At 40.2% G+C, this 22,129-nt stretch overlaps 1 protein-coding gene across 2 annotated transcripts; it reads right to left on the bottom strand.

Moving 5' to 3' along the window:
- Positions 1-4,478: 4,478 nt before the first annotated feature.
- Positions 4,479-9,270, bottom strand: s1pr5b (sphingosine-1-phosphate receptor 5b). Of its 2 annotated transcripts, XM_080464386.1 has the most exons (3): positions 9,048-9,270; positions 8,755-8,816; positions 4,479-7,455 (listed from the first exon to the last, which is right to left on the bottom strand). In XM_080464386.1, the coding sequence occupies exon 3, from the start codon at positions 7,210-7,212 to the stop codon at positions 5,983-5,985; it is 1,230 nt and encodes a 409-aa protein (XP_080320512.1). In that variant the 5' UTR covers positions 7,213-7,455; positions 8,755-8,816; positions 9,048-9,270; the 3' UTR covers positions 4,479-5,982. The 2 variants fall into 2 exon arrangements, with proteins under 2 accessions (XP_080320512.1, XP_080320511.1); XM_080464385.1 differs by lacking the exon at positions 9,048-9,270 and having other exon boundaries at positions 8,755-8,865.
- Between the last annotated feature and the right edge of the window lie 12,859 nt (positions 9,271-22,129).

Raw genomic sequence — 22,129 nt, 5'->3', positions numbered from 1 at the left:
CGTGTTTCGGCGGAAAGAGGTGAGAACTTTTATTGTGAAGAAGCAATCAGAACGAAGGATGAGCGAGGGTAATCGTTGGCTCGGGGCCAAACCCCCCCCCCCCAAAAAACAAACAACTGTCAATCAGACGGAATGATTGGTAAAAGAGATGTTTTGTAAACGACATTCAAATAAAATGTTAGAATAACCTGCATTCGTCATTTCAGTCTTTCTTTCTTTCTTTCTTTCTTTCTTTCTTTCTTTCTTTCTTTCTTTCTTTCTTCTTCTTTTTTTTTACAAAAACTAAGAATGTAATAGATTACACAATAACAAGAAATACAACTTGACTGTTCAGGAGAGGAAATGAGCCCATGGGGCTTATTTGAACTCGTCCTCATCAACAAACATTACAGTAACAACAACAAAAAAGAGCAAGGAGCAACAAGCAGAGAAAACTGACTTTAAAAAACAATCAAACCAAAAAAACGTCTCAAATCAATGGGATAGTATTTGCATAGGAGATAACCACTTATCTTTAAAATGAGTCAAAGAAGATCGCAATTCAAATGATTTGTCCATAGAGTTCCAGAGTTGATGCCTGGAGGTACGACAAAAACCTCTGAAATGTATCTGCAATAAGCATTGAAAGACATATCTAATAATATAAAGCCATCAACTAAAGCAATGAAAAACAACACAATTCGAGTGTTAAAATCGTATCAATAAATTACACTCAATGTTTAATAATTATAGTACAAAAACGGTTTGTCATACATTTCCACAAGTGCAGCACACCTTTGTGTTCACGCATGTTTCTCCACAAATTGCCTTGCTTGTGAATGGCTCCTGCAGTAGTCAGCTGCATTCGAGGCGCTGACACAACACTAAACTTTTTCCCTTGTTGCAAAATACGTAATTCAGGCCAATGCAGTTCAGACCGGCGTGCCACTTTCTTTGCCACAAGGGGGCAGCAAATGAGCACAGTGGGAATGCAGGTGCAAGAGGACTCCCATCAGGTTTCTCCACCCGTCTTCTACACCAGTTTATCCAGCTCAGGATCTCGGGGTGCTGAAGCTGATTCCAGCTGACTCTAAGTGGAGGCAGAGTACACTCTGGACATCAAGACAAACATGGAGAGACAGACAGTCACACGCACTCACATTCACATCGACGGGCAAATGTATGTATTTGATTTGCTTGAGTAAAGTGGATCACCTGGAGGAAATGCACAGAGGGGGTAAATGTAAACACCACACAGAAAGCCCCGCCCAACTTGGGGCCCTTCTCGCTGTGGTTAACTACACCACCGTATGGCCTACAGCCCAAACAATGCATCAGTATTGCATGCGAGGAAATATAGTAGAAAATCAAGTGAGGAGGAGCATGAGGAGACAAATCTTTTTGAAAATCTTTATTTTCGACTTGTATTTCCTTCTAATTTTTGTTGCAAAAAATTCCAGAGTTGTATTATCCACATTGAGAGTTCAGATATTAGTGTAAAACCATTCGCAAACAGCTGCTGAATCACCTTTCTCTCATAGACCAGGTTTTGTAGAGTCAACAGTATACCCAAACATGTCTTTCTACTGTCAGCGGAAATCGAAGTACGGAGAAAAACCTCAAGCATGCACAAGCAGATCGGGTGTAATCATTTGGAAATGAACTGCCAAACATAGGTGGAGATCACAGATAAGGACAAAGGAGTTTGGACTCCAATTTCTAGGAAACAAAACACATTTGCTTTGGTCTTATACAAGTTTTGAAGCCCCCAAGGAGAATTGGATTGCCAACCCTGCTGCCAAAATAAAATATTTGACATTTGATTGAACATTTTATTGTCAGAATATACACCTGATTACTCCAAATAATTATCACAGACATATTAACTCAGAATAAGTGAGTAATAAATCCCTCACATATAATCAAATAACTTGGTTAAGCCTTCACTTTTAATTCCTCAGTAGGGCGATGATTCTCCTTTCACTGTGTGATGATCCAGTTAAAGGAATCTTTAGAGGTTTGCCCAGAGCAACTAAATATTAAATCCCAGAGATGATTACCTTAATGCTTCTCAAACCTGAAGTTAAAACTGCACAGGTACAAGGCTCAACCACTGCTCTTATGATCAACCTTCATCCAGCTTTCATGGCTGCTCACTTCATCACTCACATCAGAGCTGTCAGTTTGTACAAACCTCTGTCAGATCGGGGAAAATGTCCCCAGTGATCCTGTCCAGTGACTTATGACTTGTACCCATGTAGTTTATCTTATGATTCCAGCAGCAGGAAGCAGAGCAGGAAAGATTCCCTGACCTGTTGACCTTTGTCAACATGGGCCATACTGCTGGATACATTGAACATCTGGAGGAACACCTGCACACCTATAAATCTTCTTCAAAGGTATCCTGATGTAATCTCTCACCAGTTTCTACACACTTGCGTCTTTGGATCTTTGAAGGATGGGTAAACATGAAAAGATTCTATAGTTTTCCTTCTTGCTTTTGTTGGATGGGCAGTTTGTATTGTCACTTTATGAACTACAATATTACTATGCAACCCTTTTCCACCTGACTGCAAATTCTTGAATGTATTTTGCTGGTAATTTCTCACACTAGTAAGTAGTAGAAACTTCAAGTCTGCTAACTCTGGATTGAAGTACATTTCTTTTTTTTATATGTCAGTCCAAAAGGTATGTTTCTCAGTTTTTGTAAGCACTTTTAGAAACAGTGCAAGGACGGAATAAAACTAAAAATGTATCTCTCTTTCTTTCAAGCCATACAGTGGGGCTATCGCGATGCTGGGTAATTATTACATGTCATCAAATAGGAAGATGTAACATCATAAATAACTTTAAAAGGAATACATTGTAGCCAATCACTTCATAAATGAACACTCAAGACAAATCTGAGCATTGAAAACAAGATGTAATGTTTTTAAGTAGCTTTCTGAAGGCTGTTAATGACAATGTTTGATGTCAGCCATACATCCAAGTCACCCCTGAGACCTGTAGATATGATAACTTGATTGAATGTTCATCAAAAAGCCAATTAGATTGTTACCATGTCTAGTTAAATATGACATGTCTGGTTGAAAAGTTTTTGAAAGTTGCTCTGAAAAAAGAAAATGTTGAGTTGAAGCACGAACAAACGTCAAAGAAAAACATTGAGTTCGTGAATGGACAAAATGGAATACGCCTGAAACTATAACTATCTAAGAATGTTTTCTAGATTCATATTTCGAAGAAAGTTTTATAAAATGCAGCTTATCCATCCACCTACCTTCTATACTGCTTCATTTAACTTAAGGTGGTGAGGTGCTGAAGCCAATTCCATCTTGAAAGTGGGTGAATGCAACATACACTGTGGGCAGGTCTGCAGTCCGCCAGACGACGAATACAGAGAAAGATGGGATGTGGGAGATTTAGAATATACAATTAGCCTAAAATGGACGTTTTGGACTGTGGGTGGAAACCAGAGTAGAGAGAAAACCCACCAACATACAGGAAGTAAATGCAGACTTCACAGAAAATAGCTCACAAGCCACAACACGGACTCATATCAGGGACAATCTCGCTATTTGGGTGACGTTATTGTATGGGGGGGAACAAATATAAATATACTATAATTAACTCAGGTGAGCAGGTGTGTCAGGGGACTAATGCTTGTGTGTATGCCAAGCAGCTTCCTTTACATGAAGCAAACCTGGTGAACACCCCTCAGAAACCTCATGTGACATTTGAAAATGCCTTAAATATTTTGTCTATATGAGAATTTAGTTTAGTTACAAACAGATAATCAAGTTGCAGTTTGCACTGAATTTAGAAAGAGTGAATAAATCATCCCTGGCACTTTAAATTCATCATGTAGAACTACAAGGTGAGTGTCATCAGCAATTCCGAGGGGAAGGATAGACTAACACACAAAAATAATGGTCCCAAGATCAATCTCTATTGTATTCCAAAGTGAGTACTAATTTATTTGATGAGATGCCATTTGAAGAAACAAAGCCCTGTTTATTAGGGGTTACAAACTTTCTTTTCTAAACAATTATAACTACAATAAAAGCTTGACTGCGCTTCAAGCCAAATTGGCACATTTGGCAGCCAAAGCTGGACGAATTGATATACCAGCCTTCATGTACAGCACTTTGGAAATAACACTAAATCGAACTTTATATGATTTTATTCTATTTTAGCCATGGGGCGTGGACACCAGATCAGAGTGAGGTGATGGCGGATCTTAACCACAGGTTGACAACAGGAAAAAAAAATAAAAAATAAGCGTGCAGTTTATAATACAAGGCGCATTGTGTGCTGCACGAGCGGGTCTGAGACGAGCAGACCTTGATGCATGTATGTAGGCCAATGCCATTACCAGATGTGAGACACGGGGGCTGGCTTCCTGTGGTACTTCATGCAACCACAGTCTCATGAGGAGAAGCATACACAGAAAACTGATGAACGTTACAGTGCACAATGAAAATAAATACCCAACTCTCTGGAATCGTTAAGGAAAATGTTTTATTCCTTTTACAAAAGGAAAGTTTTACTCGTCTTTTCTTGTTACAAAAAATATATAATTTACAAAACTTCAGAGATACAAAATGTTCACTACATGAATTTAATTAGAAAAACAAAGAACACTACATCAAATGCCAACTAAGGTATGAAAACAATGTGCTCGGAACCTGTATAAACGTCAATCTATTTTCATGGTAGAATAATTGTGCACCTTAAACTATAATGCTCTTTTAACACGATAAATAGAAAGTGGAATAAATGCGCAATGATTCCATCTGGATTCCACATGATCTCGCTCACAAGTGCAGATTCTGGTCCTTAAAACTCCTCATGCAACTAAAAAAATGCTGATTAATATCATGTTCAACTTGATTTGTACATTGAAATTTAAATCCCTCCTTGCAGTAATTAAGTGAGCTTACACTAATGCAGCTGATGTGATGGCTGTGGTCACAATCGAGAAAAAAACAAAACTGTTACATATCAGCTTCCCACATTTTGGGCAGGTTGACATTTTGTTGATGTTGGAACAGCATTGCTGCAAATGCCAGTTTGACATTTGAAAAAAAGTTTTAAGAAAATGGACACAGACCACAAACACGTTCCACTACCACAGCAGATAGGTTAACCATCTGTCATTTCGAAACTGCATTGAGTTAGAATTTTGCTCCTTTCCTCCCACACCTCTGCCACAACATTATTCACCCTCGCTGTAATTTTATGAGCTTATAGGAAATGTCGCCCTCATCTTTCCCGTAATGTGCTTTATCTCTCTGTAACTAACCGCGTCAACTGCACAGACGTGTAGACCTGCTCTACATGTTTTTCTATGAACAAATCGGCAGCACAATGGTCTTTTGAACCAGCAAAATCCAGATGTCTGCAGATGCAAAGGTTATGCAAAGCAAATATCAAGAGTGTGTTCGTCCAGTATTAATACTGGAAGGAACATGGAAAAACGAGCTGCTCTTGTTCATGACTGATCCAGCAGGTCTGGAAACGATGCAGAACTGATCTTTTTTTGACAGTCTTTTATTTTACACAAGCTTTTTTGTTTGTTTGTTTGATTTTTGCAGGCTGTGGCACAAACTGTTAAACTTGGGGAGAAAAACATGTTCATGGTGGCCTTGTTACTTATTGTGATGTTTCAGTGCAAATTAATAAAGAAAATGTCTCACTGGCATACATATTCATAACAAACTTTGTTTGCTTCTTCACATTTGAGCGGCATTTTCATGGACTCTGGTTTTAGGTCTGTTGATGCAGAAAAAAAAATGCTGTAACTTCACTCTTGACTTGTCAAATAGCTGACATTTGTTTAAACATGTGCCTCTATTACATGCTATATCTTCCTCCGTTCCTGGCTCTGCTCCACATTTGAGTGCACTGCAGCTGCTTCTTCCCCACAGAGGATGTGCTACATGTCCTCTCATCAGTGGGAAACCTATTCACACACTTTTGGATTCAGTCAGTCTCAGTCTGTCTTCATGACTTGAAAAGTTTGGGGTAAAGGGCTTTTATTGGAGATGGCGTAGTGATCACATTTCCAGATGAAACGGTTGTCTCCAATCCTCCCTCTAACTTCTGCGAGGCCACCTCCGTTTTACTGAAACTGCACTCAAGGAATGGCATCCCGATCTTTTTCACCTGCCCATCTCTGGTCATCAAACAGGGTCGGCAGAGCAGCCTCAGAATGGCTCTCCTCATGTCCTTACTGGTCAGCGTATAGATGATAGGGTTAAGGAGGGAGTTGACCATGGCTACTCCCAGGAAGTAGTCAGCTTTGTAGAGGAGGCTGCAGCTGTGAGTCGGGCAGAAAAAATCCAAAAGGAGGAGGAGGAAGAGGGGCAGCCAACAAGCAATGAAGACACCCAGCACAATGGTGACAGTCTTGAGGAGTGCAATGTACTTCTCTGACTTCCTCGCTAAGCCCTTCCTCATGCTGCCCGACAGGCCCAGGCGCTGGCGCTGCGTGTTGGTGCGCACAATTCGAAAAACCCGGACGTACAGAACCACAATGGCCAGGAGAACGACGCTAAACACAGACACGCAGCAGAGAATGTAGCTCTTGGCATAAAGCGGCAGCACAGTTGAACACTGTTCCAGTTTGTATATGCAGTTCCATCCTAAAATTGGGAGCACTCCCAAAAAACCTGAAACCGCCCAACTGGCCCCAATTAGTGCCAGCATCCGTCCTCGCTTTGCTCCGTGATATGGCCTCATGGTCACCATAGTGACGTGGCGCTCAATTGCAATGGCAAGCAGACTGATAATAGAGGCAGCGAGAGTGATGAAGACTCCCCCCTCCCGGAAGAACCATAGCAATGGCGTCAGTTTGAGAGTATTAGGTCCTGACATGATGATATTAGCCATGTATGTAATTCCAGCCAGCAGGTCCGACAGAGTAAGGTTTCCCAGTAGGTAATACATGGGCAGGTGGAACTTCTTGTTCCTCCAAATGGCGATGAGAACCACAGCGTTCTCCAGGACAATAAGAAGACACACCACCAGAAACGCGATGCCCTCGGGTTTGAGCCCTTCATGGTAGCGGGCGTTCCGCAGCTTGCCAGTGAAGTTGTAATGCTCCACAATGACAGAGTTTTTCTGATACTCCCAGAAGAACTGCAGGTATCCTGGCGATGAGGGCGTGGGTGAGGTCAGGAATAAGGACGTGGGTGGGGAAGTTCCTGCATGAGCAGAACTCACGGCCTCCATGCTTTATGTTGCTTTTCTCCTGTTCTGCCTGCAGTCAGTGGTTATAAAGTCATTTTTGTCTTTGTACTTCTGCCAGTGTGAGTTGTGAAAAATGCGTTAAGATACACAAAAATACCAGATGACTTTCAATATGTGAACAGTCTGTATGAAGTTGATACAGAGTAATCCGTCAGAATCACTGGACGTTTTCTCAGTTGCCAGAAGACGGTGCTCTTGAGCTCTGCTGGTTAGAGGTCCCAGATGCTGCAGAAAAATATGAAAAAAAAAACAAACAACAAAAATTATGGAAAGAACTGATGTAGAACCAGATACTTAAAAAATTATTAGTTGAACACATTTTGGACTCATTACCATGACAGTGTAACACGCAATGAGCCAGAATTCTAGAGACATCATTTCACACAGAAGCAGAGAGGAGGAGGAGGAGGATTGTGTGATTACTGAAACAAAAAGCTTTGTGTCTTTTCCCGACATAGGCAAATTTTCTTTTTGCAGATTGGATGAATGCATCCTGTGTAAAATGTTAAAACACGAGTCCTGAAAGTTAACTGAGCATTTGCTGTTTTGTGTGTGTGTGTGAGTGTGTGTGTTTTTTTTTTTTTTTTTATAAAAGGGTGACTGAAACAATTTGTATAAAGTGCAGAGAGAGATTATTTTAATATCAAACAAGCATTCCATTTTTCTCCTTGTGCTTAAAAATCACTAAGGTCGTTTGACAAGAACCATCACAACATGTGCCCTAAATGTGGCACACATGCAGCTGATTTGCACAGTGTAAATGAGGTGTGTATGAAGTTCTCTCCGAAAACATACACCCACACACATGAGAATACACTTCCAAAGTTTCAATGTTTTAAGGCAGAAAGAGTGTGGCCAAAGTTAATGGCACTGGTTAACTTTAATCATAAATACACAGAAAGCTCTGCAGTGTTCGGTTGAGAACAATCAGAGGTGATTAGACCTGCATTCCTCCCAGTCTGTTTCGTGTGAAAGAATGTTTTCCTCACTTTGTCAGTCACATGTTAACATTTAACAAATTGTCTGGAAACTTTCACCTATTCAGTCAGTTGCCACAAATTAGGGAAATAAACTCAAATTGCCCACATTGGCTGTCAGCTGAGCCAACTCTGTTTGGATTGGATAAAAATATAAATATAGACCCTTTAAATTGGCATATACTCTTTATATATTTCCATGTGACAAGATACAAATTGTTATAATCTGATGCATTTGTGTTTTACTCAAATAATATTTAGTTATAGTTAAAATGGTCTGTCACATTGCGTATAGTTTAACACCTCTAAAGTATAATTCAGAAGTTTCAGCAGCTCTACTGTAGTTCCAACAATTCTACTACTTCAGCTCTAAAAAGGTTTTAAACTTAAACTAAAGCTAAACTAAAGTTTTCAAACTGATTATTATCAAAAGTACTTTTCTCCAGTGTCATGACTCTTGAAACCATATGATTTCCCCCCCCCATAAACAACTTTAAATTACATTGACAAACAAGTTACATAAACACAAGAATGACAAATAAATTACCTTGAAATCGTGGTAGCGTCTCTCCTGCCACACATTTCTTCTGATTCTCAGTGAGGGGAATCCTAACAGGAGCGCAGAGTAAGTCACAGTCACACTGACGAAAGCAGAGAGAGTGAAGGGGGACCTTAGTTCAAACATGCAACTGCTCAGGGGGTTGGTCTTAACCCAAAGCCTCTCTCTCCCACACACGTTCCCTCACGCTTTCTCTCTCATGCGCTTGCATACATTAACACATATATTTGTTGACAGGCACTCACAGTAATGCTCATAGAAATATAATGCTGATTACTTACAAGGGAGAAGAAGATCATCAGTCACTTGTCACAGCCTGTAATTACTCAACTGTTGCAGTTGTGAACTTTTCAAGTCTGAATAACGACACTGAGGGATGGCATTGACCAACAGGCTCGTCAAGATGGGTGATAGATAGCAACTGAATACACTTGGTGTTATTTTAAGGACACACACACACACACACACACACACACACACACACACACACACACACACACACACACACACACACACACACACACACACACACACACACACACACACACACACACACACACACCTAAACAATTATTAAATTCGGAGCCTGAACGATTACAGAGAATTTCAAGCTTGTAAATAAAACATTTAACATCAGCAACGCCTTTCGATTTTAAATGCAAGAAAGCAAAAGAGCAAGTCGTCAACAGTACTTTGAGATTCCCAAGGAAATACAAGGTGTGGAAACTTTGCAGTTACTTTTTGTTTTGTTCCTGGAAAAAGTTTTGAACAGAAATGGCAACCCCCCCCCCCCATCCCACAATTCCCTGAGCCAAGGGAAACATCAGCACAGAGGTTCTGCATTTCCTGGGTATCTTAAAATTCAAATTTATAGCTCCCACGATTATCTATTTTACAACCGCCATTATACTGTCAGCAGAGGGAAGTGAATCTAATTCACATGGCTCATGTGCAAGATGACATCCTTGTTCCCAGAGCCCGTCAGCGAGAGCGTAGCGTGCTGCAGCATGCTCGGTCGGTTCACCTGAGATACCTTGCCTGCGGGGACTGCTTGAGGTTCAAGACAACACAGGGCAGGGGAGAAGCGAATAGGTATATTACTTGATTTGATGTGGGTTTTTGGGTTTTGGGCTTGGAATAACTCCGCTCATATCATTCCTGTTCACACACACTGCACGTCTGACAACAAACTGACTGTGTGGATATAATTTAAACAGCCCAGACTGACATGAGTTTCTTTACTCATTGGCAGTTGGGAGTCCTGTTCTCTGTCCGGCTGCGCATCTGAAACATGACACTACAGTGTTTTACTATCCAAATAAAAACTTGCTTCCACTTAACCTGTTTAGTGTGGGATTACCTGTTTCATATGACGGATCCTTTGGCTTCTTTGTGTATGTCTGCATCTGAAAAGTTTTCTTCCTTCTTTGCTTTCGTTCTGTCCTTTGCCTTTCTGTGTCTCTTTCCTTTTCATCCTTCCTCCTCTCTCTACATTCCTCACTCTTTCCTCTATATTTAACTCAGACTCTTTCTGTGTCACGTGTTTTTCATCCAGATTTTGTTTTTGTGTCTTGACAGGGTCAAGTGTCGGCTTCTCAGGCTCCTGATAATGTCAGTGAAATATGACTGTCAGCATACTGATCACATCAGGCAACCAGCACATCAGCCACACCACATTTATTAGAGAGGCAAGTGTGCTCAGAGGTACAAGTAATATAGGACTGTTTATATTCCTACTTATCATAATATCAGAGAGGAAAAACAGCTTTAAGCATGTCATGTATAAAGAAAGGCTGTTTAAATGACAAACAGACTTTGTATTTTAAAAAAGTGTGTGTTTTGTTTTCCAATAGTACATGGTCTCACCACAATGAATGACAATAAAAGCAGCTTGTTATTCTTGCTACATACATAAGCCCACACTAAATAGCTGAGCTGCTTCATCCATTATTTCATTAGTTGTTCAACTTCCAACTTATTAAATGCCTTGAAGTTGAACCTTTTTTTAGCAGCTCGGGATGTTTGTGCTTCAGTGTGTGTGTGTGTGTGTGTGTGTGTGTGTGTGTGTGTGTGTGTGTGTGTGTGTGTGTGTGTGTGTGTGTGTTGCTTGTGTTTTCACCCACGCTCCCTGCTGTCTGCACTGGCAAGTGTAAGAAGGGAGTCTTATCAGGAGATCATTAAAAAGTAATATCCTGCCGGGGTGAAGGCAGAAGCTTCACATCACATCAAAGTCTCAGAGAGAGAAGAGGGGCTCCGACACTGAGGATGAGTAGTCAAACAGACAGACTGGACTTACTTTTCCTTCCTGCTGCTGCAAAGGAAGGAAAAGTTGTTTTCTTTCAACTTTTCTTTTTGATCATTTGAGGGTGCCTAAGTCCTGCCTGTGTATCTCCAGTTCCCCTTTAGCCCCACAATTTCCTCTCAGTTTGCTCATTTCCCTCCTATGTTTCGGTCTCTCACATGCTCCAGTTGTTGTACTGGAAGCACACTCTGCATGGATCTCTCTCTCTCTCTCTGGTATTCGTAATGTGTGTTTGAGGCCACACACACCCACTGCTGTGATGCTGCATGCATTTCAGCTGAGTCAGCTCCCCTTGGGCGTGGATGTAATGTTGACCTTATGGACAACTGCGACCAACAGGACATGTTTGTGGTGCACGGGGGTTTATTCTTGGTGGACCACAGCGACTCTGATGGATTGGTTCTACCGAAAGGAGAGATGGCCCATTCAAGCTGGCAGTGCTGGCTATATTTCAGCTGCAGTCTGAATATTTTTAATCCTCGATGTTTTGCAGCCTGAGTAGAGAGATGAAGCTGTTTAAAGTTAGTTTTCACTGCCGTCGGAAACTCTAGGAAATCAGGACCACCTACATTTTAAGAGTGGGAAGCATAACTCTAATGGTATTCTTGTATTTATTTCACTTTCTGAAGGGTCTTTTTTGGCCGACACATGAACCTGACACATACTTCCTGTCAGTGCAATAAAGCTCTAAAGTAACCCACATGTTTTTTTTTATTTTCTCAAAACGTCATCCGTCAGACATTAATAAGAGTTGAGGTTTAGATTATCTAATAGGCAAAGGTCCAAGCATGGCACACTGGGCTTAAGGACCTGATCATAAAGGATCAAGCCTGTGAAGTTCTCCACTCTTCAGGTTGGGGTCTGAGACTATCAAGCCGATGACCCTTCTGCAATCTATCGCCACTCAGGCTTCAGTCTGAATACACCGATAAGTCCCCCAAATCAGACCAGCCAGACCATGTCTGTTATGATAAGAAAACATTCCTCTCTTTTTTGTTTTACTTCTGTCTCACACACACAGGAGCAGCGGCAGCCTGTGTCTCGTCTCAAAATCTTCATTCTCTCGTGTCTATATTACCATATAGACTGAGCAATGTTTTCTTCCCACGTATCCAGTCACTCAACAGTCTCGTCACATGACCCAAAACGATCCAAACCACTCATCAAAGTATTGTTTGTTTGGATTTTCCACCCAACTCTCAGTGGCTTGAGGGTCACTTGTGGGTGATTTATGAAGATCTGCCCTCGTTTGAGGTGCTTGCAGGGCATGGTGGTTTCAGAACGAGGCACGGCTTTAGGAATGAGTTCAAAGAGAAAAAGTAATAGAGGAAGAGGAGGCATTTGGAAAACAAAGGTACAAGTGACCTGGTTTTCTTCCGACAATGACTGAGCAGTTGGAATACAATGATGAGCAGTGAATCATCAAAACTAAGTGCCTTTCGTGCAGGAAGTGGCGGCTTCTTGCTCCAATTACAGTGATAACAGCAGATAACACTTTAGACTAAGACAAACCAGTGACAAGCTCTGTGTGTGTTCATGCATGCATGCATGCAAGTATACTTGTGCATGCATTGTCATTCCATCTGTTTTCTGTGTGTTGTTTCAGACATCTGAACCCATGTGCAGTGGTTTCCATCCTGAGCTGCAGGGGTTGTTCAGGTCATTGAGCTCTCTATTGGTGATCCAGTATTTTTCTCTGGGCTTGCCTGTGTCTCAGCACCAAAGCTTTGTTGGGTGAAGGTGGCGGCCGTCTGGATGTGTTCATTTCAGCACAGGCCGACTGGAGGGCCTAATGAGATCCAGATTTGAGAATCCTCTGGCTTTCGAGTGCGATACTGACACCCCACTTGGCTCCAAGGGGTTGTAACCAAATCACTCAACCATCAACATGACATGTTCATTCCTGCAATGTCAGAACTTTCAAAACCAATCAAGGTTTGTTGCTGCAGGCATCTTTGTCTTTGTAAGTTAATTTTTGCATATGTTCCCAATTTTAGATAAACAAGCACAGCTTTCTATTTACATGAAAAGAGACATGACTTTGATGCAACTGCCACACCCTGAGGACATATTTGTTCTATATGTGGCAAACCTCCAAACAAATCCTTAATCAAATTTACTGAAATTACTTGTTTATATGATTCACCCATTAACAGATAATCAATTCCATTTTTTCTGGTGACCCCTCACTCAATGGACTGCTTGTCAATCAGACAAATAACTAATATTTTGGAGAAAGTGTCTCGTATAAAGCATCTGATAGAGAACATGTTTTGAAGTGACCTACATTCGACTATCAGAAACCTGCTATTTTAAATATATCTTTTTTCTAACAATGAAAAAAACCCCGCAAAAGTGCAACCTGAGAAAGGCTTCCAATCCACCAACAAAAGCAGACTGACTGAATCACCATTCACATCTCAAGTGGTTCCCATTGACAGAAAAACCTTCTTAAATTGATTCAATCTCAAGTCGGGACCAAAGTTGTATTGTACTCATAAGCTCGCATTGCTTTCTCAGTTTAGTGGATATGCTGGAGGCAAAATCTGGGTTGAGCAATAAAACTTTAATTCATCTCAAATGCTTGTTGAATGAATTTGACAAATTTGTGATTAATTATCTGTGCAACCTGTCAAAGATGCAAGAAATGAGTTTAACTGCATGCAGAACTAACACCTGTTAATTATGATGCATCTGTAAAAGAAAAATATGTTTCCTGCAAAGACATTAGTATTTCATTTTACATCACTCCTGTGATCAGAAATATTCCTGCTAATGGAATTCAGTGTTGTTGGGACGTTATAATTCCATAAGGTATGTTATTGTCAGCTTCAATATCTGATAAAAAAGCTGAATCTATTGCTGTCAATTCATTTGTCGATTTTGAGGGATGTACTTCAACCTCAATTCTGTTATGGTTTTGAAACCAAAATATAATCATTAGGTAAGGTGGGAAAAAAACTACTTTCAGGCCATAAAGTAAACAATAAAACACGTTCAACAAAGCTCACAAGCTATGATCCACTATTTGGCGCGGCTATGAATCGGTCGGTAGATAGATCATCTCTCAATCGAACGATTGCTGGTTCAATTGACAGTGAAATTGCCGCTTGCATGGCATGTGAATGTGTGTGTGAATGTGATTAACAAGTACTGTACAAGTGAAATCTATTTACCATTTAACATGCAAACCTCTTTTGCAAAAGATGTTTTCTCAATGTGATTTCCAAAAAAGGAAAATCTACTAAAATCTACAAAAATTCTAAGTGTGCAATTTAAACAAAACTGAGGTGCAAAAGTTTGCAACTTGGAAAGTATAAACATAATAATGCTGTAAAGAAGAACTCAAGCATGCTTGATACTGAAAGGTATAACAGCCTATGATAGTGTGTGAGTGTGTGAGATGTTCAAAGCTCCACAAATCAAATGCTATTTATCCATATTTTATGTGATAGAGTAAAACAGAATAAGTTCCAGAGCTTACGTTAAGCACATACAACATTTCCGAAGCCCAACCAAAATAAAACAAACAAACACAAACTCTGGCACTTTTCTATTATGTTACCTAAAGGCCTAAACATTTTGAAATACAAGTTTATCTCACATTTCCAAAGAGATTTCACAGCAATGGTTCAAAATCCATAACAAACCTACAATACCGCTCCCATTCTAAACACAACCGTGACTGCAGTGGATTTATCTGCCAGACGTTTTCCAACACGCTCATGCACATCTTTTCCAATGCACACAAATATTGCCCTCATGGACCTCTCTGGAGACGCGATGGTAATCAGAGGAGATGGGCGGACAAAGACATTGCAACCGCACGGCAGCCATACGGATCCCTGTGGGACGCTCACTCGAGGATTTGTTGCCTGAACGATTCCCGCTGTTTCTTTTTGGCCCATTGAAATTCCATCTTGCTTTCTGTTCATGAAGAAGAAAAAAAAGGAGAGAGAGAGAGCAGGGGAGGCATAAACCAGTAAGAATGTAAATGAATACCAGATCTCCTGGCTTTGGCCTCCCTTTTCCTCTCCGTTTCTCAGAATAATTTGTAAAAATGTGCAGCCGGGACACTGATAAGGTAAGAGACAAAAGGGCATGAGGCAAGTGGCAACCAGAAACCTTTTTCTGCTTTGGTTTTCATTTCCTTACTCCGACCTCAGCTCATATTGTTTTACCCCAACACTTTAACGTATACCTCATCCAGAAGGTGTTTTATAAAAAGTAACGCTCTGCAGAAATGCACGTGTTACCGCGCTAAACATTCAGTAAAGGATAGCGTGACTAGAAGTGATTTGAATTTCAGCCTGGTTCTCTTTGTTTCATGTAACGTTTATTCTTCAATAACAAAGCCCAAAAAAAGGAAAAAATGCTGAACTCAGCAGAACAATTAGCCCCTCACATTTTCCTCAAACCAAACCAAAGTGATGCTGGAACAACGGTTCAAAGACTTTTTTCCTCTTGGTTGTTCAGTCAGTACGATGTGGCCATGAAACTAACAGAGGGAATTTAAACCAGGCTGGCTGGTGTCGTTTCAAGCAGATGACATTCACTTCATGGAATCATCGAAAATATCGTGGATCTCTTTTCAGAGCAAGATGAGAAGAACAATACCAGTCTCTGGTTATGGCACCGAATACAGAGGAAAAACTCATGACAATTAGCTTTACTGACAGATGCAATAACAGCATCATTATTCACACATTTTTTTAAACTGATGTCTTTGTTAGGAGTACTTTCAGCTTTAACAGAAACAAGTTTTCATATTGTCGACTATTTTTCTGCACTTTCTGCTGACAAACTGTCGAGCATCTAAAGGTTTCCATTCCTCCCGGAGACATGATACGTGTTGAAGTGGTCCACGACACTCAAGAAACCAGATGCAGACTTTCTGTTGAGGTTCAAAATCTCAGCACTACCGTTTCCCCATTCTTGATCTAATCGAACGGGGAATAAGAAATCAGTTTAAAAAGATGTTTGCATCAGACAGAGGCGGTAAAAGTACTCAAATTCTTTACTTAAGTAAAAGTACAGATACTTGTTTTGAAAAAAAAAGAAGAAATCTATACATTGAACTTGAAAAATGCAGGTTTTCTATTACAAAATGAATCAAAAAACAAAAATTAAAAAGAATTCTTTCACACTGCACAATTCATTCACGCCAGGGGTTCCATAATGCACACATACAATTTATAGCTACTGTTTTAGTAATATTTAAGCTTGTTGGTTTGGATTCACTAGTTTAATCACCATCAGTGATATAGATCAACATGTACCATTTTGGGTCAGGAGTTAAAGAAAAAATACCTGAATGACAAAACAGATAATGTGGCTGGACTTTTAGGATTCTTTCAAAACAGCAACTATAAACAGACCAAAGTTCACTTCTTTGGATAGTCTGCTTCATTTGTGCAGGAGGAGAAGCTCAGTCAGACCAAACAAGGGAACTCTGGTCCACTTAAGAACGTGGGAAAATACAGACAGTCAACCAAAAAGAGTAACGTAGAGCACGTGGTGCATTTTGAGGAGAGGAAGAAAAAAACAAAAAACAACAAAGTCCACATTGCTAGCCTGAGGAAAGTGAACAAAGCAAAGATAGTTTAGAAATTATTTCCTGGGCTTACAAGGTGCTTGTGGCCACCCTGAAGAATAATTACATCTTTAAGTTGCTGCATGTTGTGTGTGAGGTAACAAGAACAGATGGTATTGAGCCATTATAGAGAATCCTCACGCTTAAATATGTTAAGATGTGCAGCTTCACTGTTACTCAGTTGCTTTGATCCTTTGACTGACTGAATCGTCCTCAGAGTTAAAATAGTAATGATTCCCTTTCAAGAGGTACACAGTACAGATTTGTGTTAAAACAAAGAGTAAAATTAAAAGTTGTCAGAAACATATATAGTCAAAGTACAGATACCAGAAAAATCGACTTCTTGTTACAGACTACCATAAAAAAAAGAAGCGAAATAGTGTCACTGAATCATAATTTTACTAATTATTTCTAAAAACAAATCCTCATGGAGTAAAGTTGGTGAACAAATACTCAAGAAATATGCAGAGCTTGATGCAAACATTTTTTTATTCTCACACAGAAATAAAGCTGAGTCAGATCATGACGCAGACTGACAAACATGTGTTCTTTTCCCTTTCCCTAACTTGAGTCTGTGTTTAACCCCTTGTCGACACACTTCCAATGCACCTGTCTTGTGAGTTATTTTTGAAAGCCAAAGTCATCGCATTTGTTAAAATGCCTGTTACTCTCAACTCAAAGGTCAAACACAAGCCTCAAACATGTGCAAACTTGAACAATACGTGGATTATTCTGCAATGGAACTATATGCAATACAATACATGCCTTCCTTTCTACTTTAATGATCTAACTTAGTTAATCCAACAGCCCAATATGCCGTATAAATGTTCTCTCAACACATCTTGACATTTTTTGTGTACTTGGCTTAAAGGAAAGTTCACCGTCTGCTGCAGTCAGCATGTTGGTGTCCACTTCAGCTGTTGCGTCTTTCAAGGAGTGTCAACGTTGAGATTAAAGAGCATCTTTAAACTGATGTAGCTTCACTTCTTGAGTTTTATGAGTGAATCAGTCATTAGGGTGACCCATATAGCGCTGATAAATTAGCTATTATGTCACTTTACTAAGAAATTGGGGACTTTTTTTGCAGTAGTTAACTCGTAAAGTAAGCCCAATAATGTGTAAAGTTATTTGTGTATAATCAATCACAAACCGTCAGTACCTTGAAGAACAACATGTAATGTGATCTTTTTTAAAAATGTATTTCTGATGAATTAAAAATGTGAATATAACACTGACCTTTGATTAGATTTTCAATCAAAAAGTGCCTCATATGGCTTCAATTCACCGTGCATATTACTGAAATGTCACAACTTTATATATAATAATGGCTCACGACACAACCAGTAACTCTTGGCAAGAAAAGAAAAAAAAAAACATTTCTCAAAAATGTCAAACTTTTCCTGTATAATGATAAACACTCCGAACACTTATTTTGGCCTCTGATGAGGTCAAGCTAGAAAATACATCTTAGCGTATTTTAAAGGAACAGAAAGTAGGTCACTGATCCGATTTGTGCAACGGTTCATTTGTTCAGTTCTGTTAACACAATCCTGTTCCTGTTTAAGTGGCCTTCTAAAGTGGCAATCTTTAAATGCACGGGACAGAAATGTTAATTCAAGCAATGCTTCCTGGTAAAAATAACAAAGCCAAAACATCAGACTGTTGTAAAAAAAAAAGAAAGGAGACTTGTGTTTCATCAGATAAAATTTATGAGTTTGGCATCTTGCCATCTGATTATTTATTACCGGCGGTGTTTTCCTATTGAAAATGGTTTGTTCAGTCGTACATGTAAGGTTTTTCAAAGTTTGACGTGCGAGAAATACCTCACAGTTTCTAACACGGCTATCTCGCCAAACTGATGCGTGACATGATAACAGAATGAAACGAATAGCCGGGAAAGACTTGAAAACGTCATCCGGATAATGCTTCAAATGTTTGTTTTTCAAACATTCATAAAGTCTGCACTGAGCGGTGTATAAAATCTCATGTATGATATCCGATTGCATGTTTTGTTTTCAATGACACTTCAGACTCTTTCAGCAAGCCCATTAGCGAAAGTCAACACTCAAGACCTGCAAACAATTAAGTGCGGCGCAGAAATTACTGGAATGCAGAAAACCTAACGTCTTCCTTGGTTTCTGAGCCTTCTCGTCTGTGTGTCAGTCATTCCTCTCTTTGCCCCCCCTGCCTCTATCCTACCACTGCTGCTGCCCTCCCCCAGTTCAGAAAACCACATTTCCGAGCTGCTCGTTCCATTGCAGGCAATTAGACATCAGGTCACAAGCGCTGCAGCAGCTGGGTCTTGTTTCAGTGTGCCACAGTGTAAGATCAGCACAGGTTTCATTAAATTGGGGAGTACGTCAGCAGACTGTACCCAGATACAAACCAGCTGGCCCCTCGCGCTAATTTGCTCCGATGGTGAAAAGTGAATTTAAAGCAAAGAGTTTTCTTTTATTTCAAAGTTCTTCCTGAATTGAACTGGTCACGTTCACTGTGAGAAATTGCAGTGGAAGAATGATGACGATGGCCCGCAAACTTACATGCACAGACAAGTACATACACACACACATACATACATATGCATGCAAATTCTTCCAAAGCCATATTTTGTTCATTTCATTTAGATCAGAAATAGATCTAGCTGACTGCCAGAGGGGACAGAAGAAAACTTCAGAGTCGCAAAGTTTCCAGTCAAACATCCCTCAGCTTGTTTCCCCATTTGCCCCTAATGAATTTTGACTTTTGATTAAACAGTTTTCTTTTGAGTGCAGTCCACGACCACAGAGGGAATTGAGTTACTTTGCGGTTTATGTACAGACAAATCCAAATCCTGCAGTTGGTTGTTCGATTGTCAGCAGTGCACAGCATTAATCAAGGCTGTCTCGTCAGTTCAGTGGATAGGGTCGCAAATCAAGTGTTGATGGCAGCGCTGCTGTGCTTCAACTAGACATCCTGACATTGAAAAGATTACACATCAGTCCTCCAGACCTTTTGGAAGTTCAATCAATAAATTCTAGTCTAGTCAGGGGAACAAAGTTTCAAGCGATAATATCGCCAGACTGAACTTTATTGGAATGTGGTTATTACAATGCAAAAGGAGTTGGATTACTATTATTCTAATGTCGTCCTGCAATATGCTTAAAAGGTTGGCATGCACAACCCCGGCTACTGCCATGTTGGTAAAAATCAGCTTCATCTCATTTTCAAACAAGTTCTGGGTATTGTTTTTTTTTATAGAGATTAGCTTTGATCAGTATAGATGAAATCCTATATTTACCCTTGTGTTTACACATAGTTGTGTGTCACTACCAATCACCACAGTGGGACTACAAAGATCAGCGGGTCATTCTGCTTTTCAACCTTGTGTCTTATTTTGGCGTTTTGTTTGGGTGCATTGCATGAGGGAGGGTATTTTAGTCTCCCCAGTGACTGATTGGCCTTGTTGTTTACGGAAGCACAATTATACGAGCGACTGGGCAGCATGCTGGTCCCAGATGAGTCCCTATGGCCACCCTATAACTGTTGAGGCACAATGTCAGGGAGGCCAGTGTCTGTGCAAGCGGCTATAAACCATTTTACTGTCGGACTAACAATGGGAACAGTGTGCCAAGTCAGTGTTTGCAAGGTCCGCCTTGTTTAATGTTAGCATTGGAAAGTATTGATAGAGACAGAGGTATTTTAACATGTTGAGAAGCTGCACAAGGGGCCAGGGGAGATGGATTTCACAAGTTTCCTGATGTGCCTCCGACATTTCCGCTGGGAAATGTCATCTGGGACTTTTCTTCCTCTTAAAGAAAAAGGGATATAGAGGGGCAGTATATGGACGTGGGAAGTATGGTTAGGGACGAGTACAAAGGAAATCTCTTTGAAGAAGGGAAGAGGAGAAAGTTGGAAAGAGAAAAAAGAAAAAACGGAATGAAAATGATGTTATGCTGATTGAAACATAAGCCAGTGGCACATTACTTTTCTCTTGCCTCGCACATGAAACGGCTTTAATGAAAACATGAGACGAGATGTGACTTTGTCTCCCAGTGAATAGCCAGGAATATGCTAGTGCTGGAAGAGAAATGGCAGTCTTGTTTATAACTTGTTTGGACGAGAGAGGGCAAAAGATCCTTCAATAATTCCTCACACTGTCAACTGGTGCCTTTTTTCTTTTCCAAGCTAAACCTTTGTCTCTCTGTGACCATAGTTTTGTCTGGCTTCTCCTCCCTTTGTCGGGCTCAAGGGTGAAACGTCTGTTCTTACACATCTGTGTTTATGTTTACTCAGGAAATCAGAAATGCTCTACAACACTGACATCTTCCAGCATGGTCCTCATGAAACCTCATGAAAGACTGTGTGCAGAGGAGAACCAGAAAAAGTCCAGAGATACAATGTTTGAGAGGAACAGAAAGATAGATGATAATGGGGGGGGGGGGGGGGGGGGGGGGGTAGGATGGGAATGCACCGTGACGACATGCAGTCTGCGACACTGTTCAGCATGAATGTGTGAACTCAGCTGGACCTGCTGGAGGGCTCTTTCCACTGAACTGTTTGTTTACTGTACACTCCACTACTCCACTATACTTCCGTTCCCATCCTCTCTCTGAAAAATTCAAATGCCTCACTTTGTCCCATTCCTCCACCCCTCAGCTGTGCTTCTTGATCCACGCTCAAGAACGGACTCCCACTCTTTCCTCCAGCATTTCATATTATCCTCATCTTTTCCTCCTTTTGTCATTTCTTGGTAGTCGTTTTCACCGAGCTTGCTCCTGTGCAGAAAAAAAAAAAAAAGAAGTTTTCTGTGTGCTTTACACAATACATTGCTAGACTGTGTCTAAACATTCCTCTCACTGGCAGTCAGTGGCTTTATTTTGAACCAATTATTCTTATTTGCCAATTGTCTTATTTCTATCATCTGTTTAAACGGCAGCGTTATCATTTTGACACTCGATATGAAAAGTTCATCCATTCATCTTCTATACTGCTTCATCCTGCACATGATTGAAAAGTGTATTACAAATAAAATGTAGTATTAGTATTGAAGTAACCTTTAGGTATGATTGAGCTGCACCTTGTCAGATTTTTTGGGTCTACAAATGAGTAATACTATAAATGACACTGCACCAAACTGTATAATGACGACCATTTTTTTCCTCTTCTCTTAGCATCTCTATTTTCACCTCACTTGAATGTTCCTGAATGTTTTCATGTTCATCAATCAGCCACAACATTATTACCACCGTTGTCAAAGTGAATTACATTATCAACTCATAATAATACAATGTCGTGGGCCAGATTTACAAGGCAAAAATGTAACAGTGTGACCTCAAAGTTGATGCGTTACAAGCAGGACAAATAGGCAAACTTGTCAAGCATGTAAAAAAACAGATTTTCACAAGTTCCAATGGCTTCACAATTGGAATAAGAGCATCTCCATATTTGCAGCTCTTGTGTATTGTTGATGTTCTGAAGTTGAATTTATC

The sequence above is a fragment of the Lipophrys pholis genome, assembly GCF_963383615.2.
Source record: "Lipophrys pholis genome assembly, chromosome: 5".
Lineage (NCBI taxonomy): Eukaryota > Metazoa > Chordata > Actinopteri > Blenniiformes > Blenniidae > Lipophrys > Lipophrys pholis.
The sequence above is the reverse complement of the archived record's forward strand: the minus strand, read 5'-3'. Positions and strand labels throughout refer to the sequence as shown.

Excerpts from the sequence above, each read along its gene's own strand:
- s1pr5b (XM_080464386.1), bottom strand. The coding sequence starts at position 7,212 with ATGGAGGCCGTGAGTTCTGCTCATGCAGGAACTTCCCCACCCACGTCC.